Genomic DNA, 20,256 nt, shown 5'->3' with positions numbered 1-20,256 from the left:
AAGCTCATACAGTTTATGAACAGCGTGCACATTATGTTAACTTTATAAACATGTAGCTTTATGCATATGTTTAAATCAATCAAGCTATTTAAGTTATTCGAATGTTAACTAGCTTTATGAATATGTATAAATGAATCAAGCTATTTGAATTATTCGAATGTTAAATAGCTTTGTCATTATGTATAAATGAATCAAGCTATTTAAGTTATTCGAACGTTAAATATCTTTGTGAATATGTATAAATGAATCAAGCTATTTAAGTTATTCGAATGTTAAATAGCTTTGTGAATGGGTATAAATGAATATATTGTTAAGCTATTTTAAGTTATTCACATGTTAAGTAGTTTTGTGAATGTGTGTAAATTAATGTCGTTTAGCTAATAAAGTTATTCACAAATTGTATAGATTTGTGAATATGTTTAAGTGAAGTGAATCTGTCATTTAGCTATTCAAGTTATTCACTGTGAACATGTTAAATGCACAATATGCCAGTACTTTACTTATGCAGCCGTTACGTAGATTTGTTTTATTTAGAAACCGAAGCAGATCGCAAATTACACATACAATGTTTTTCTTCTTACTTAAAGAAAAACAAGAACCATTTTAAGCACTAAAATTGCGCATGCAGTTAGTGAGTCTAGAATTCAAATTTGGAAATTCAGTTGTCTGGCCAGAAAAGAAATAAAATTCACTTGAAATCAACTTTTGACGTAGCATTGATACGAGCATGGTTACTTATGTATTTGAATGTTTTGATTAAAGTAAGCATGGATTAATCGACATCGAAACCTCACCTGACGACACATCAATTGACCTCCCCGAAAAACGGAGAATGACCCTTCTCACTAATTAGCATAGCTGTGGTCTTAAAATCTGCATTGTCTTCTTACAAACAAATATTGAAAGGTCATTTAAAAGTGGAGAAAAGTTGATGAAAATTGGGAGAGAAGCTTTAAAGATTTGAAACATGAACTGTATAGGCTATGTTGGTGTCCGACAGGATTCCTGACCGACCGCTTTGCCGCGCCCAATATGTTGGAAAAAATAAGCAATTTGGTAAACATTCACACCTGTCTACATGCTTAGGTTGGTCAGCTGTTCATATGGATTTCTGTTTGGTGAAAGCTGATTGAGAGCCACTACACTCGGCCAAATGGTCAAGTTAATGTTACAGACAAAAGCCGTTCTTCAGAAAGTGTTTCATAACGTCATAATCAAAAATATTCATCAACGTTTTATGAAGCAAGCGTGCGCCTCAAAACTTTATGTTACGAGGTCCGCCATGATAACATCTAGTAAATTATTTAGTGTTGCCGAATACGGATGAATTATGAAACTTTTGTCTTGTCTTTAATTTCAAATATTGCATGGCTGAGATCAACTTACTTCAGTATGAACTCGTTCTTGCTGTAATGCAAACATTGCCTGAGGGAATTTGACAAAGTGTCTGTGTTCTTCTTTAGAAACTCTTTGGCATCATACATTACCTAAAATGAATTCGAAACAAAAGAAAGTCAAAAATTACCAGTGTACCATATGATCCATTAATGTGACGGACATGAATCTGGTATGCATAATGGTTTATTGGATAATGGAAAGCACAGTATGCTTCTAAGACGCGACAGTTACAAATTGCAGGACATTTAGCTCGTACAACAACCGTCTAGAATGTATCCAGTAATCCAATCGCACACGTGTAAATTCGCATTGCTCGATATTTTTGAAGAGCAGGGCGCTCGCAAGCCGTACCAGAACAAAGGCTGTCGAAGACGTTGCGGCCAGTACTGTTAAGGCCATGCTAGACCAAGGCATTCTCATACCTTGCGGCTAGTAATGTCAGGGCCGTTACAGAAATTAAACCTTAAGTTTAAGCATTAAAATGTGAAGAAATTTGTGCACCTTTACAACAAAGCTCTGGCATCACCAGCAAGTCAAACACGGAACAGGGCATAGAGGATGAAAATTTAGATTTTTTTTGGTCGACCACTGAAAATATTCTTCGTATCCAACTATTTTAAACCGGGAATGGTTGTACTGACATATTAATATGGCCATTTTGGGTTTAACGCCATTCTTATGCACGTGATACAAGGCGCCCAGTATATTTGGTTGAGGAAGAAACGAGTACGAACCATCGACCCACGGGAAGCAACTAGCAAGCTTTCTAACATACCAAAGCTGGCCAAGCCTCAGAATCGAATTCCGCGGACAGATGAGACGTCGATGATCTGTAAAGGCGAACCTTAGACCATTTGTCCATCCGGGGCCCCTAGAAGACTAAGGATTACTTCTGTCCCGAAGCCATAACCACCTAAGTGAAACGAGTACAGCTAGATGTTCCAGTTATACAAACATCTCGTGGAAAAGGTTGTCAGTTATCTTTTCGGTCAGCTTTCCTTGGCATTATTGTCAATGCGATTAGGTATTTAACACACATTACAGGATGACGTCATATACAACAATTTATTATGTACATATTGTTGCCTTCTCCGAGACACATGGACAAGTAGAAATCATTTCAAGTTGTCACAATCGTCCCCACCCCATAATATTCTTTAGTTCGTTGGTATCGGATTGCAAATTAAAAATTGCTGTCAATATAAAAAACCGTGTTCGCTAATGTCGAATAGCAGGTGAAATATCCCGTGTTAAGATCAAAACAACCATAGCAAAGGAAAGCTTGAGAAAACGTTTTCATAAATACTGGAGAGAATACCAAAAATGAATTGTTAACCTGGTCACAGGTCGTACTAAAACACTTGTAAAATTGTTAAAATTTTAGGTTTATATTCTTTAATTTAAGAGAAGCTTGTTTCTCACATTTATAGCTTGCAATATATATTGCCCATGACATTCATTAATGAAGCGTAATGTGAAAATTGTTCGAATCAAGGACAGAGATATAGCACAATTTCATTATATAAGATTTAACTACAGTTATAAATGGCAAAAATAATATTATACATTTAATGATCAAATACAGAGAACAAAATTTATACATAGGGATAAAATTATACTCTTGTACAGCAAAAAGTATTATACGATATTTGTATTATTTTAAAAGACTTGAAATCAAAATTTCTTCTCGATGTATTATATAGACAAAGTGCCCGGAATATACTTTTCGGGGAAAGAGAAAAAATTTCTTTGCTGTACGTGCTATTCATATTTGAAAATGATATTGATAGTTGACAATGCTGGTGTGATACTTTACTACAGAATATACTTTAAAGAACTAACAGGCGACTGGGAGACAGTCACGTACCTCCCCTGCATAGTGTATGATTCCAAAGTGGCACTCGTTGTACTCCGACCGGCACTTGTAGTACTTGTTGTGGTTGTTGTGGCTATCGAGATGGTGTATGAAACTCTCGTCGGTTGACTTGGGCATCGAGATTTCATCCTCGAGAACGGGAATGACTCCATATGGAGTCTTTGTAATACAAAATTAAAACAAATATAAGTAAAGATAATATTGCATGCTGTTTTAATCATCGCTTTCATAGCATAAAAGAACGTTCGACATATTCATAGGTTACCGGCCACAAAGTCAGCTTAAGATGCACAATTTCTTTATAGAAGTGAATATTTGTGTGCACGTGATTGGAATACATAGGCTAGAAATAGGCCCAAGACTATATGAGCCTCTGGACTTGTTCGATTAGTACACACAAGTTGAAAAAGGCATCTGGACTTGTTTGACTGGAAAGCACAAGCTGAAATAGGCATTAGAACTTTTTCGAATAGAACACAAAAGTTGAAATAGGCGTCCAAACTAGAGATCTTTTTTCAAATGCTCGATAGAGAGACAACTGTTTGGTCATTGCGTATACAACTATAGATAAAATATAATTCATTAATTCTAATTCTAGGTTCCAAAAGTATGATTTCAATTAAGTAGGTATGTATGGTCGTATGCACAGAAAATGGCGTTGAAAGGTATTTCAGGGAAGGAAATTTAAGAACTCTAAGAGGCAAATAATAAACCAAGTTCCATATTTTCTTGAAAGCAAACGACACAAATGAATAAAAACAAAATAACGGAGGTTTGCATATAAGGTTAAATACGCCTCCAAAAAGGACTGAAAGCATCGTTGTCTTACAAGTACCTATAGCAGAAGGTTCAGTCCAAAAAGGACTGAAAGCATCGCTGTCTTACAAGTATCTGTAGCAGAAGGTTCAGCCAAAAAAGGACTGAAAGCATCTCTATCTTACAAGTACCTGTAGCAGAAGGTTCAGTCCAAAAAGGACGGAAAGCATCGATGTCTTACAAGTACCTGTAGCAGAAGGTTCAGTCCAAAAAGGACTGAAAACATCGCTGTCTTACAAGTACCTGTAGCAGAAGGTTCAGCCCAAAAAGGACTGAAAGCATCGCTGTCTTACATGTACCTGTAGCAGAAGGTTCAGTCCAAAAAGTACTGAAAGCATCGCTGTCTTACATGTACCTGTAGCAGAAGGTTTAGTCCAAAAAGGACTGAAAGCATCGCTGTCTTACAAGTACCTGTAGCAGAATGTTTAGTCCAAAAAGGACGGAAAGCATCGCTGTCTTACAAGTACCTGTAGCAGAAGGTTCAGTCCAAAAAGGACGGAAAGCATTGCTGTCTTACAAGTACCTGTAGCAGAAGGTTCAGGACATCTATATTGTCCCTGAAGACGATGTCGGCGAAGTTGATCCCTTCCCTACTGTAGTCGTCCTTTTCACACACAAAAATCTTCTCTATGAAAAACTGATGCAATTTCTCATTCGTTATGTTGATCAAAAGCTGTTCGAAACTGTTTTGACGGAGATTCTCGAAACCCGAAATGTCTAGAACACAAAGTGATAGATCCGAGTCTTTGGCGTGCCTACAAAGAAATATATATCATGTTTAATTGATATAAAATACATTGTTATAGCTCTATGGTTATAAACTATGCAACAGAAGAAGCAAAGCCAAAACGTTTGAGTAAAATTTAACAAATACTCTATTTCACTAGATTACAAAGTAAAAATGTTGTTGTTGTTGTAGGGTTTAACGCCATTTTTCAGCACACGATAGGCTATACATGGCGGCAAGTATTAATGGTGGATGAAGAACCCGGGAAAAGCCAGGAAAGAACCACCGATCCACGAGAAGCTACTGGCAAGCTTTCTCACATACCCACATCAGAAGAATCCTATACTCGATCCACGCAGACAGAGGTGAGATGGCAGTAATCCGTAACGGAGAGCGCTTTAGACCACTCGGCCACTCGGGGCCCCAAGTAAAAATGTAAGAGAAATTAGTGTTTATAAGTCCAAACATACAGGTTGTTCAGAATGAATTCCAATAGTGTTGAATGAGTTGATGTATCAATAGTCTTGAATATCTTGATGTACCAATAGTCTTAAATAATTTACCCAACATGTCTTTGATCAAGTCATCGTTATCCCAAATTAGTGTTTTAGTCAAAAAGTCTATGAGCACCTTGTAAATCCAATGAATAATTTAAATAAATGATTATATACGAACACAATTGAAAATGATTTCACAGACTGATAGTGCAACAGGAATTAAGACGTTGTGTACAAAACGTCTATTTATATACAATGTGTCACCTGACCTCTGACGCAAAAGAAAATGTCCCGAAATTTCCTAGATATCGGTCTTTTCCAACGAATAATCCCAATAAATTGTCAACAGTTTGCTTCCAGAACGTTGTAAGTTCGTAAACATGGTTAGGATCTCAACATAAAATTTTAGCAAATATCGTATAAATGCATGACGAAAATCAGGTAGGTACAACCCTCAACATGACAAAATTTATGAACACAATATAAATTGAATATACACAAAAGTATATCAAAATTTTGAGAGCTTTAATGGATAGAAAGAACAAAACAATATTTCCAATGATTACACTACCGGCCTCTAAGAAGCAATTAACAGTCTCCATTAACCACTACAAAAGCCATCATGCAGAAAATATTCAAACCTACGTGATCTCTTACGAAATGTAGGCTCCTTTGTAAAAAAGACAGCAGTTTGAAATTAAATTCCTTTCTATGATGTCAAAAAAGTAGAACCTGTAATAATAAGCTACTAAAACGAAAATTATTTTCTGTTTCTAACAGTTTATAAAATCCGCTTTAGAAGCTACCATTATTTTCCGCCCTAGGGTGTACTATTTCATAGCATAGTTCATGCATTAGTAATTACCTTGATCAGTCAGTACAGCTGATGACTCTTATGAGCATGAAGTTAAGCCAATAAGCCAACATAACCACTTTTGGAATAATAGTTGTATTAGATCTATGATCGTGCAAGGATGTGTGTGTGTGTGTGTGTGTGTGTGTGTGTGTGTGTGTGTGTGTGTGTGTGTCCGTGTGCGTGTGATTTGGATTTTTAACGTAGCTTTAACAATTTTTCAGTTATATTGCTACGATGTCTACAGTGTGTCAGTTTATAGTGATGCTTAGCACTGGAGCATCATGCCGCAGACATGTAGCATGATGTCCCATCCAGTCACATTATCCTGACACCAGGCCGACCAGTCCTAACACTAACCTCTTAATGCTGAGCGCCAAGCGAGGAAGCAATTAGTACCATATTTGTAACTCTTTGGTATGCCTTGGCCGGGGCTCGAACCCACGACCTCCCGCATCCGAGGCGGACGCTCTAACCACTAGGCCACTGGAGCGGTCTGCAAGGATTTGTAAATTCAAGTTCTTTTCGTTTATTGTTTGCGTTGTTTTTATCTTTTATAATTTTACATATCACAAAGGCTTAAGACTAATGAAAAACTAGTTATGCACTATTCGTTGCTAGTCCGTATGTATGTATGTATGTATGTATGTATGTATGTATGTATGTATGTATGTATGTATGTATGTATGCATGCATGCATGTATGCATGTATGTATGCATGATGTATGTATGTATGTATGCATGCATGCATGCATATATGTATTTATGATTGTGTGTGTATGTATGTATGTATGTAGGTATGTATGTATGTGTGCGTATATGTGTGTGTGAATGGATGGATGGAAGCATGCATGCATGCATATACGTGTATGTTAAGATATCAACTTCACAACAGTGTAGAGGAGATTATAAGGTTTCAAGGTACCATGTTTCTTTCTAGCTTTTCAAACTTATAATATTGCTAGAGGATACATTGATTGTAGAATGTCAACACAGACAATCTAAATGCATTTAACAAACGCATTGTGTATGTTGTTGTAAAAATAGAAAATGAAATACAGTTTCCATGGAAATGAGATGTTCAACCTTCTAAACTAACACTGTTGAAAGATCTTTCAAGTTGATCTACCGATTCGATGTCTTCGAAGTCTTCGTGGATCCGATTTTCTACATGTTTAATTCTGATTTTCGGACGAATCCATAAAACATGAATTTCATGAACATGTAACCCTACTTTTGGTTTTGAGGTTTTTTTTAATAGCGTGTTTTAAAATGAAAAACCAGTGTCTTCTCATGCACAAAATCTGGAAGAAAAAACACTTGTCAAAAAAAAAAACGAAACGATATATATTGATGCAAAAAGAACATCAAAACCTTCAATTGATCACGCTTACCTGCATTTTATGAGAATTGTCTAAAATTGGTATTCAGGCCGCTGATCTTCTACACATTAAAAACTGCACAATTGGTAACAATATCTGTATTTGAAATCAACCATGTTGTGCTACGTGCTTACTTATGTAAACGCTCCATAGCATGTTGATTGAATCAAATTAATCAAACGGTGTATGCATGCATCACAATAAACTAAAGTAAACTTGTTATGTATATTTATTTGTGTGCTGAAATTTGTCCTTGATTGTAAATTGTACTTTAGTTAACTTTTGTTCACGATTGAAAGTTGCATATAGAATTCACAATACTCTAAGCGTCTCATGAATTTTCAGTTTGTATTGTGGAGATATAAATTTCTTGTTTATTTGATTTAATGTTGATTTCACTTTATATCTGACTAACATGTTGGTTCAATTTCTATCTGACTTGTCATGTTGGTTTCAATTTCTATCTGACTTGTCATGTTGGTTTCAATTTCTATCTGACTCATCATGCTGGTTTCAATTTTTATGACTTATCATGTTGGTTTCAATTTTTATCTGACTCATCATACTGGTTTCAATTTTTATCTGACTCATCATGCTGGTTTTAATTTCTATCTGACTTAACAATGATGGTTTCAATTTCTGACTTACCATGTTGGTTTCAATTTTTATCTGACTTACCATGCTGGTTTCAATTTTTATCTGACTTACCATGCTGGTTTCAATTTCTATCTGACTCATCATGCTGGTTTCAATTTCTATCTGACTCATCATGTTGGTTTCAATTTCTATCTGACTTATCATGTTGGTTTCAATTTCTATCTGACTTACATGTTGGTTTCAATTTCTATCTGACTTACCATGTTGGTTTCAATTTCTATCTGACTTACCATGTTGGTTTCAATTTCTATCTGACTTACCATGTTGGTTTCAATTTCTATCTGACTTACCATGTTGGTTTCAATTTCTATCTGACTTACCATGTTGGTTTCAATTTCTATCTGACTTATCATGTTGGTTTCAATTTCTATCTGACTTACCATGTTGGTTTCAATTTCTATCTGACTTACCATGTTGGTTTCAATTTCTATCTGACTTACCATGTTGGTTTCAATTTCTATCTGACTTACCATGCTGGTTTCAATTTCTATCTGACTTATCATGTTGGTTTCAATTTCTATCTGACTTACCATGTTGGTTTCAATTTCTATCTGACTTACCATGTTGGTTTCAATTTCTATCTGACTAAACAATGATGTTTACACTTTCTATATATTACATAACTGAAATCTTGAGTCATAACTAATCCAAAATAAGTTACCTTCCGATTTGTGATTGCAAAGAGGTGTTGATTTTGGTGATGATTCCTTCAAAAATACAGAGGTAGAGTTGCTTGACGAGGGCATCACGACCATCTTGTGCCTTCTCCAGGGTTTTGTAATGCCGTAATTCCTCACCTAAATTAAAATGATAAATTATCTCAAACTATTCTTCATTTACGCCATAAAAATATGGGCCATTAATTTAAATTCTAACATTACTTTTATACCTCAACCGTACGACAAAAATAATAAAGAAAAAAAATATTTAATCAGGTAGATATTTTAAACGTTCTATGTGACATAATGATGATGACATCATGATGATGATGATGATGAGCAGGAATAGATGAACCATATTACCTCTAATGTGGTGCGTGTTTGCGAGCAATGCAGTCACCAATTCCTGCTGAGCGTCTTCTTCAATTCCAAGTAATGAACAGGCTGTAAAATGGAAAATAAAAGAGGCTAGTCAACACTCCTTGCGAGACTCAATAAAAATATTGTTTGACGCAATTTTTTTTCCTCTTATAAGGGAAGGAGGATTTATTCTAAGAAGACAAAAGACGATAATATATGGTTCAAATTGGAGAACAATTTTAAATGCTGAGTCTGTCACTCAAGTTGAAGGGACAAACGATGAATATTTAATGAGACAGATTGTTCGGATCTAAACAATCGTCAAGCATCATGTGATCCTTTTAGACACAACACGTGTCACGTGTACAATGATCACATTATGTGATCCATCACGACAACACGTGTACACTGACGCTGTCCATATGAACAATCGTTGGAATAGGTTAAGTCAAAAATCACACGATACTACTTTTAAGCAACCGAGTTATGCATTAAAAATTTTGTTCGTAAGTTGGATGACGAAAACAAACTTTTAAACAGTACCTATGTTAAATGTTGTTAATCCTATTTATAACTCACTTTTGTAGGTATAAAGATTTGTGGGGCATGGCGGTCGGGGATACCTGCAACATTTTGTCTTGGTTCAATCTGACCCTTAAAAATAAAACTTTCATAGACCACAAATCCAAGCCACGTGCTTTTTTGTATACCCGTTCAAAAGTAGCTGTAAAACGCATTCTGAACACAAAACTGAAACTATGATCACTGAAACGTCAAAGTTAAGTCACAGTGACCTTCTAGTAAGATGGTGTTTTACTCACTAGAATGCATTCATCTACCAAGTTACATTCCGTGGTGGTCAATGGCTGAAACACTAGCCTTGACCAAAATAACGGAATCGTAAAATTTAGGTCGCAGTGATTTACATTTAGTAAAATGGTGATGAATTCAGATAGATACATTTACGTTCCAAGTTGCACAGTTCTGGAACTGACAATGCCTAGAACATGATTGTAACAGAAAATTTATCTCAAATTAAAAAAAGTGTGAAGTTTAGGTCACGGAGACAATTTTTGGCAAGATGGCATTGAACCTACCAAGACGCAATAGTTTTGTATTGTTTCGTTTGGTGTTTTACGGTACAGCAACACCCTTTACCTTTTTGGTCACAAAGTCTGTCACACTAGACTCGGAGCTACCGCGGTTCCAAGACCACAACTCGTCTGTATTCCACGTTGTACAACTATGTGACTGACAATGCCGGAGAAAATTACCTAAACACAAAATGCAACAGGAATCGCAAAGGTGTGACATTTAGGTCACTGTGACCTTCTTTGGTACACACCAAGAAGCACAACCCTAAGACTGATAACTATGAGACGCTAACCTAAACGCAAAACGTATAGTCACTGAAGTGTAAACTTCGGCCCCAGTGAAATCCACTTGGCTAATATTTATTGTACTCATCAAAAATACATTTACTTACAAAGTTACACGTGTCATACAAAGCTATTATGATGCATGAGAAATTTAACTAAACGCAAAATTTAAATATTTGGTGGAATGACAGACGGACGGAAAAGGATAACAAGTATATCTCTTCCACATGGCATCACTGACCTGGAACTAAATAACTTTCCTCGTGGTCTTCATGAATTTTGAAGCTTTCGTTGGTTTCGTCCTCTGTGAACTGAATATTGGACAGCAGCAAAATGGCAGCCAGAACACTGTACAATTGGTCTATTAACTGTAATGGAATAAAGTGCATACTGTATTGAAGCTGTTTCATGATGGTTTGGACAATATTGTTGACTGAATGGACTACGTTTATCCAGGAAATGAAAACGTGATGAAAGGTTCCTGAAGTACCATTAGAATGCGAGAAATGACAAGCTAAAAGAGTAAGTGTACATGAATTGAGATGGCTTCGGATTAACCAATAATGCGTTAAAATATGGTTCAGTCAATATGATACATGTATGGGGCATATAATGTGGAGTAAACCTAAATTACCTTTCATTACGCATACTTTTATTATAATAAGGAAACTGGTGATGTTTCATTACGTGACAACATTCCGTTTAATTGGTCAACAAGGTCATTATCAACAGTTCCCCATTAAAATTCTCAATTCCAATAATTTGTCATATTTTAACACACAAAAACAACTATTCATGAAAGTAAATGATTTTTCCATAATGTAGGGATTAACAAAATAAGCTGAAAAGACTGCTAAGGATAAACGTCGAGTTTATCACCCCATGGAATAAAACTTTCTGATTGGCAACACTAATGATTTCATCACTGATAAAATAGCTGATAGCTACAATGGAGAAAAGGCTATGATACGCACCTCGTCTGAAAACTGAATGTCCTTGAGAATTTCTTCCATCTTCTCAAACTTTTCCTTGTACTCTCTGAGTTCTTCGGTGTTCCGAAACGATTGACAGCCGCTGTATGGATATTCAGCCTCATCCACCAGAATCCTGCAGATGAAAAATAATTCCCACTGGAATCCTGCAGCAGAGCAGTTAGGTGTGCGTTTCTTAATTATTCCTTCTCGTTCCTATTAGCTCCATCAGTGAGCTTCGTCCATGGAATATTTTTCAAAACTCTAATTACTATCGTGAACGTCATCAAACATTTCAAAATCGAATCCCTTCGGTCTGAGGCTTATTTATATAATGTATTCCACATTCAGGCACACGGATGTTACAGTGCCCCAGTTTTTTTCCCCCAAGTTTCGAGACTGTCCTTTTCAATTTTTTTTTGTTACAAAACAGTGTAACAAATATAAACAGAAATTTAAATTTGATGGTAGTGACTTATATTAGACAAATGACACGTTTCCGCTAGCAAGCTGACCAAATGCTTCTCTATCCAGTATACATTTAGTAGCAATGGACCGTCAGGCAAATCAGCCGACCAGATAAATACCTAGTAAGTCACCAACCTTGTATACAGACCAAGACTGTTGAAGCCAAATTATATGCCCATGATAGACATGCCATGGCATCCCTATGTTCCCTCCCTTACACATTTCTTGAACGTACATTTATATGTGACTGACGTAAATCTTACATGCCTAATGACTCGCTGTTAAAGCTACTGCAATAAAAATGCATCTATAAGAAACCAGTGGATTCAATCCCACTAAAAATCATATTATATAAGACTTTTTTAAAATCTGAATCCAGCCTTGATGGACATCATATAGTTTTGGGTTCTTGGGTTGACTTAAATTTGTCAACACGTGATCGGTTATACATGGCGGCCAGTATATTTGGTGGAGGAAGAACCCGGGAAGAACAGCAGACCAACAAGAAACTACTGGCAAGATTTCTCGCATACTCACGTTGGCCGAACCTTAGAGCTACTCGGCCAAAAGATGTCCCCTTACATCATATGGACTTGCAAATATGCAAAATTGCATAGAAGCCAGGTTTTAAAAAGATACACAAAGAATGCACATCTTTCAATTTAATGCTGCACCATTCTGCGATTGATACCTTAGTCAACTAAAACTGTTGTAACAAACAGCGCTAATACTCCACCTAGACCGATACGAGACAGTACTTAACAGAGCTGAAACGAGTATCCGAATATTCGACTCAGAATATATTTTGCGACTATTCGAAAACGAAATTGGTATTGGAATATTTGTTTGTTTTCCCAGTAAGTCTGGCACTTGCAAACAAAAACAAACAAGGCGAAATATAAAGAATACAATGTTTAATACATTAGTTTATAAGAGAACAATTTAAAACATGCTAAATCACCCGAAATTCAAACTTCGACTCGCAAGGTACGTGTGTCAAAATTGTGTATTGTCGCATTCCTACTATCATCGCCATTTATATTGTGAATAGTCGCATTACTCCCCTTATCGCCATCAATTTTCTTTATCCCTTTTAAAACCCTAACGAGTTGGGACAGCATGTTAATGAAAAACATGGTAAAGAATAGACCATATCAAAATCAACGGAGCCTTTACATCTCAGTGAAACAGAGCTCCAAATAATGTTGCAACTGTTGTCAAAAATGTGTTGCCTGGATCAGTTTTAGTCCCACAATTTAAGACTTCTACCCTGATATTTGTGTTGTTTGGGTCTATGTCTTACTTCCAATATAAACGGCACTGTTTAGCGTGTTCCCCGGTCGACTGACAGCGGAACTTGCGCCCTTGGCAGCCTATATTGACACTTTTCCTAAAATTAAGGTCTAATCTCTTTGGTCAGACTATATTTATTACAGAGTTTTTTTTTCCAAATGGAATGCATTTTAAGTACCGTTGACATGCGTTTCAGTTTGGTCCTGTAAAAGACCGAAAAGAACTATTAAGAGCACCAAGAAGCCTTAAGAGGTACTAAGTTCTACAAAGTGGCACCAAGTATTCCAACAGCACTTATTGAAGAAATACAATAAACTTCTGTTAACCACTGTTTATTATCATGCATAACCATATTCAGCGGTATCATGGCAGGCAAATCGCACTGGGGACAACTCTTTATATATTACGGTTTATGTTGCACGATTTACCTTTCTTGGATTTCAATAAAACTGATCAAAAGGAAACCAGTGTTCTGTTGTCTCTATCTTTACAAATAAACAAGATCTCTTTTGATTAAGGCCATAATTTTCAGAAAAATTAAGGAAAACGTTTATGAATGCGTTAATAAATTACATTGTGAAAATTGACATGTATTTAATAGACGAAAAAATATTGTACATTAATTTGCCAGTGTAGTTACTGAAGCATCAATTGTAAAATGATTTCAGTATTGTTAAAATTTGTCACATTAATCAACTGAATATTCACAAGTGTCGTAATTCACAAGTGTTGTATTTCATTAAACAGTCTTGATAAATAAATAATTTATTAAAATGATTGTTTATCATTTCAAAAACAAAGAACATTTTCGGAATTTATTCATTATCGTGATGACCATATTATAACTACGCATTATCAGCATGATCAAAAGCAGTAGAACATGTATTGTATCACATTACCGGCACTGGCGTTTATGACTCATTGCCAAAGGCGTGACTTTTAATACCATCTTGCTACTGACCCCTATATTGTCAAAGGCAATCAAGCAGAAGTTATTTGACCCCTTTAAACCGGTTAACAGTCCTGCTGTAAATGATGGCAAACTTGTTTAGTTACACTCGTTCTCTGCAACTCGCTCTATCCCACACGTTCTCTGCACTAGCCATGTCCCACTCGTTCTCTGCAACTCGCCGTCTCCTATTTGCTCTCTACAACTCGCACTCTTTCGTTCACTCTCGATTACTCTGTTCACCTTATGATACTCAGGCTTGCTCTCTCCATCTCACCTTGTGTACTCCCTTGCTTGGTCTCGATTACTCCGATTCAGCCTTTCCTACCCGCTCTCGATTACTGCTGTTCGATCTCGATTACCTTTTCTCACTTTTTAACGATTTGGCGTTTCAAACTTATCCTCCGATCTTGTAAATGATTTACTTACTTACAATCCATCGATTTATTTTTTTACCACAAGGGAGTGGAGTATATCAGGAGGTAAAGTGTCAGGCTCGCAATCCAATGGTCGCGGGCTCAGTACCCACTCAAGCAGCCCATAAAGACTGTCTTGTTGCGTCCTTGCGAAAGGCACCTAGTTTCCATTTCATCGACTTGATATAACCAATAATGTTAAAAGTTATGTAAATAGCAACAAACAACACAAATAATCAAAAACATATGATGTAAGTAGATTGGTAGGGATTGATGTTCTTTATGTCATTACCTGTAATCGGACAAGTTCCCTTCGAGGTAGTAATACAAAAGTTTTTGTTTGGGCATTCCTGCGAACAGACTGTAAAAGATGTGGAAATTTCTGTCGTCGGCATGGTGATGGACGATACGGGACATCTCTAATGTGTAGAATTCAATATCCGCTGTCAAAGAAGTCGAAGAGTCATATCACACATAATGGTGAATAAAAGGTACATATCATAACAAACATGACTGTAGAGTTGTGAATTTTCTTTTGACAATAAATTTTATCCCTGTCTCCTATTGTCTCATCAATCAAAAGCTTCCATTTTCAACATTAATAGTTTGTAAACATTTTTCGAAATTGTATACATATGCCATTTTATCATCAGATTTCATACCAATTAGGCATGACCTCGAACATTTTCTAACAAAATAAAAACAATGTTAATTTAAACGCTTTTTTATTGTTTGTCTCGTCTTTTTTTATTATTGTCTTTGAAAAGACTCAAAGAAAGTTGAAAGCATTAAACATAGTTAAAGACTAGTTTTGCACAGTTTTTGTCACTTTGTTGCATATATTTTAATTAATTCCTGACATACGTGATCCCTTGCTGGAACTAGTGCTCTTGAAAGGACTGTTGTCGGCTATATCCATAGTTATATATACATATATATCTGATGACATAAAATGATGGCGAAATAAAACATGCGCGGAACACTTGCTGTCTGCAGTTTCAGATCAGATTCAGATTGATGTCAAGGTTATTAGGGGTTGTCCATAAAGGACGTCCGCAAAGATGGGGGGAAGGGGGTTGTTCAAATGCGGACAACTGCGGACAAGGGGGCGGACGTCCGCAAGCTGCTTTAGGCCTACTGCGTGTATTCCAGTATGTTTTGCGGACGTCCTTAATGGGTGATCACTAAGTATAAATTATTTGTTAATTTCAATTTGTACGATTCCTGCCACGGAATACAATGCTGTCGGGCATTTCTGTGCACTTAAGGTTTCCGTCTCCAATACTGAAGCAAAACGCATTCCGAATTCGACCGATTGACGAAAATAAAATATTGCAATGCTTGCCATTTGAAAAGAGGCAATTGTCACCAGAATATTCTATTCATACTAATATTAATTTTGGACAAACCGGATATCACCCCCGTGTTTTCATAACTCACGAAAGGTCGGCCTATTCTGCGCACAGCTTTGAAAAGATATAATGTTTATCCACCCGGCTATAGAAATGAAATATAATACTTTAGACTGTTTCTTTCAACACTTCAGTCGAGTAAATAAGTCAGGTTTATAGCTAGTTTTACAAATTTCAACGTAATAATGGCAATAAATGGCAAGAGCTTTTAAGCAAACTAAACCGATCCTGTAAAAAAAATTAGTAAAGTTCAACATTTTATAAAAAAAATAATAAGCTAATATGTGGAAGAGAAACAATAATGAATAGGATGTAATGTGTTTACAACGTCTTTTTTATGGGGAAAAATTACTAGAGAATTTAAAAACAAACTATACGCCATGGAATTTCGTTCTAGCGGCAAGTTGATACGTTGGGTAGCAGACGATTTTGTACGTGTGGTACAACTTCTTGCAAAATGGGAAACTTGGATTAAGATGCAGAATTTTTTAAGGTTTACATTTCCATCTTTTAAATAATGTATTTATTTGTATGATTCTAAAAGATGCATAGTAAATCGGATTTTCTGGGTTACAGGTTCAAGAAGGTCATGGAGTGGGTCTACATGTTGACATTTAGAAATCACATTTTCATGTGCATTTCGAGTCTAAATGTGGGATATTTTTGTACACTTTATGAATATCACTGTCCTTGATTAAAGTACGATCGTTCTTTCTCGATACAAAATGGATTTTTGAACCAAAATAACACATGATGCAATGTTTACAGCAATGACGTATCGCTTTGCAGAATTACCCGACGCGCAGAATTGGCCGACATGGTGGGTATATATGAATGGGTTGGCCTTGAAGCAGGCGGCTGGCTGCAGTAGCCACTACTACACTGCTGCTACACACAGTACATCTGAAAGTATCGACTCCAGCAGCCTTCCGCACACGTGTGTGTTAATCGATAGGCAACATACTGTTTAACAGTTTTTAATATCCGTATTTTTCCAGCTAATACTACATATTATTTAAGAATATTGTTACCTATATCTGATTTAATTCATATTTATTTTAATTTAATTGTTTGTGAGTTTTACATTTTTTATTCTATTATATGCTATTATAATGTAAATTTATTCACTGGAGATGATATGGTTTCCAGAAAATCGGTTGACCTTATTCATTCTTTCATAAACACCAGGTGTTGACCTGGATCCTGACCTTGATTCAAGATTAGTAGCAGCCACGTGAATAAGTTCTATTTTTATTTTAAAATGATTGGTTGTTGTCAAGGTCATGATGAGACTACGTCGTTCAAGAAGTAAACAATTTTTAAAAATTTTATTCTCGGAGTAAAATCATTGGTCTGATCAATGCCATATTCTGTGTACGTGAATTTTTTTATATGTAAACACGATCACGTGACCCCCCTTTTGATTTCGCAATTTGGGGAATTTAGAAACTGAGTCTTAGAATACGATATAACCTTTGTTTTAGAGAGAGAGATCTCAGTTTTCGGGCTTTTACACTTGGTATCAAATTGTGTTCTTTTGTGGTAGCAAGATTTTTGAGTTATAATTTTCTTCAGATCGTTTGGATTTCAAAAGGATTAATTCTTTTTCCTGGAAATATTTGTGTGCTCAAACAGGATTCTTGAATAAGGATATTTAGTGAAGTTTTATTAGGATTTCCAACACCGGAGTTTCATTATTTGTATTTCTACAAGGAACTGTAGATAATAATAAAAAAAAAACAGTACAGACTACAGCATACGTCATCGTCATCCATCTTGGATTCTTCGTCGGAATTCGAACTTGAAATTATTAGAACATTTTATTACTAGGACTTTTGCAATTTAATTCGTGGATTATTTTTGGTTTATTCTTGGATTATTTTTGGATTTGATTCTTGAAACCGCAAGTTCTTATTTTTTTCATTTTTACAGACTTTTTCCAGGGAAATAAATTACTTGTTAAATTTTACAAAGCTTGTTGTTTTCACTCTTTCTGTGTTACTGTTTATTAGAGCCTAAACACGTAACATAAGAATATTCTGTATACTACCGAGGCTAATAATGGATGCGCGTTATAAACTGTATAGCGACCTTAAGGATGCTTTCATTGCTGCATACCCTGATCTGAAGGCAGATCTGGCACATAAACGTGCACAGGAGCAGAGGACCAATTGTAAACAAAATGAAGAAGAAGTCAAAAACTTGATTCTAGTTTGGCATGCGAGAGCAGCAGAAAGAAAAATTCGTTTAATGAACATGTGGGGCCCGCGCTGCCACACCTAAGGCAAGTCTAAGCCAAGCATCAGATTCAACTACTTCGACACTAACCACGTCATCTGAGTAACTTACGTCAACTGTGGTGATAATAAATAGTGACGTTCAGTCAGGGGTGGAAGAGGCATCTTCTGCTGACGTAACAGCAAGAGAGACGGATGCCGAGATGCAAACTACAGCAGTAGCATGTCTAGTGAAGAAAAAAAAACAACGCTCTACACCAGCACAAGACGCAGCAAGCAATGAGTTAGAATCTGTCAACGCACAAATGGCTAGTCTTCTACAGGTAAAAAAAAAAACACTGGACTGTGGATAGCGGATATGAAAACAAAGTCTGATGAACTCCGCAGCAAAAAGGTGCAGCTGGAGAAAAAGTTAAAACGTCTGGCAGCTGAACGAGCACGCAAACAGAACTCCAGGCTTGACTTCAAGAGAAAGCTGACTGAAGTTACGGAAGAACATCCAGTCATTGGCCAGCGACTCAAGCAGTTCTGTCGGCAGAAAGTAGGAAGGCCCCGCTTAGATGACCAACCACAGTTGCTAACGACAATCGTGGACATTGTATCATGTTGAGCAGCTGCTGATCCGCGGGACGATCTGAGAAGCTTAGCAGCTACAAAATGTTGGATGGCTTGCATGAAGCCCTCGTCCCATATGGTTTCATCATCAGTCGAGTAGGAACATATCTACGTCTACTTCCACGTAATTCGGTGACGACTGAAGGTAAGCGTCACGCGACTACAGCGTCTGTCAAGCTGCTTAAGGCAGCAAACAGTGAAAGGAGCAATCACGTGGATGCTCATTTTCCAGCAGCTACCATCTGCTACTTGAAAGATCTGGCTGTCGCTATGGGAGAACAGTTTTTTTCTTGAACCAAGACGACAAGGCACGTGTCCCACTAGGATTACCGCAGCAAATAAGCAGGCGCCCATTCTGATGCACACTGAGTATCGTGTGCAGCTGCCAAATCACGACTGGGTTATAGCTGAACGCCACAAACTGATCCCATCAGTCTATGCTGCATGTGTTATAAAACCAGGGGCTGTATCGTATTCAGGGCCAACTGCTATCTTCATTCGTAGTGGGAAGCATGACAGTAGCACAGCAATGACACACGCTGCTGTTTTTGTAGAATTCAAACAACTTCCTGCTTTTCAGCCTGTTATGTGTATTAATGGATCAGTGAAGCCGACTGGTCATAACAGCAGATGGCGGTCCGGATGAGAACCCTCGATTTCTGAAAACACTAGACGCAGCCTATCGAGCCTTCCATTACACTAACCTGGATGCAATTTTCGTTGCGTGCCATGCACCAGGGCACTCTGCCTACAACACCGTTGAACGACGCATGATTCCTCTGTCACGCGACCTATCAGAATTGATTCTGCCTCACAGTCATTATGGATCTCATTTGGACAGCAATGACAAGACATGTGATGTAGAGTTGGAAAGGGCCAATTTCCAGAAGGCCGGTAAAGTGTTGGCAGAAATCTGGAGCTCAACGGTTATTAATGGATTTGATGTGGTAGCATCTTTTGTATCATGTGATGCAGGAAAACTGGACATCAATCCAGCGTCAGATGAGTGGTCAAGTCGTCACATTCAACAGTCGCAGTATTGCTTGCAGATTGTGAAGTGCAACAGTGAATCCTGATGTGGTCAGCGTCGCACTAACTACAATGATATATTTCCTGGATGATTTTTACCTCCACCTGTTCCGCACTACAGCACAGATAAAGGGATTACCTATGCACCAGTTGGCAGCAACAGTGGAACGTTTGGATAGCGTTATCAACGACTGGCTCTTTTACATCTGCAGCCTTCACACGATTTCCTGAGGATGCCATTTGATTTATACTGTCCGTCGGT

At 36.9% G+C, this 20,256-nt stretch overlaps 1 protein-coding gene across 1 annotated transcript; it reads right to left on the bottom strand.

Annotated features, from left to right (window-relative positions):
- Window positions 1–1,382: 1,382 nt before the first annotated feature.
- On the bottom strand, window positions 1,383–15,049 carry LOC149801652 (myosin-IIIa-like). Its single transcript, XM_089956822.1, has 8 exons — window positions 14,994–15,049; window positions 11,579–11,711; window positions 10,846–10,972; window positions 9,229–9,309; window positions 8,868–9,003; window positions 4,614–4,845; window positions 3,266–3,433; window positions 1,383–1,487 (listed from the first exon to the last, which is right to left on the bottom strand). The coding sequence occupies exons 1-8, from the start codon at window positions 15,047–15,049 to the stop codon at window positions 1,383–1,385; spliced, it is 1,038 nt and encodes a 345-aa protein (XP_089812948.1).
- Window positions 15,050–20,256: the final 5,207 nt, after the last annotated feature.

Source organism: Sinohyriopsis cumingii, chromosome 4 (assembly GCF_028554795.1).
Source record: "Sinohyriopsis cumingii isolate HCF-2022 chromosome 4, ASM2855479v2, whole genome shotgun sequence".
NCBI lineage: Eukaryota > Metazoa > Mollusca > Bivalvia > Unionida > Unionidae > Sinohyriopsis > Sinohyriopsis cumingii.
This window is presented reverse-complemented; position numbering and strand designations above follow the sequence as displayed.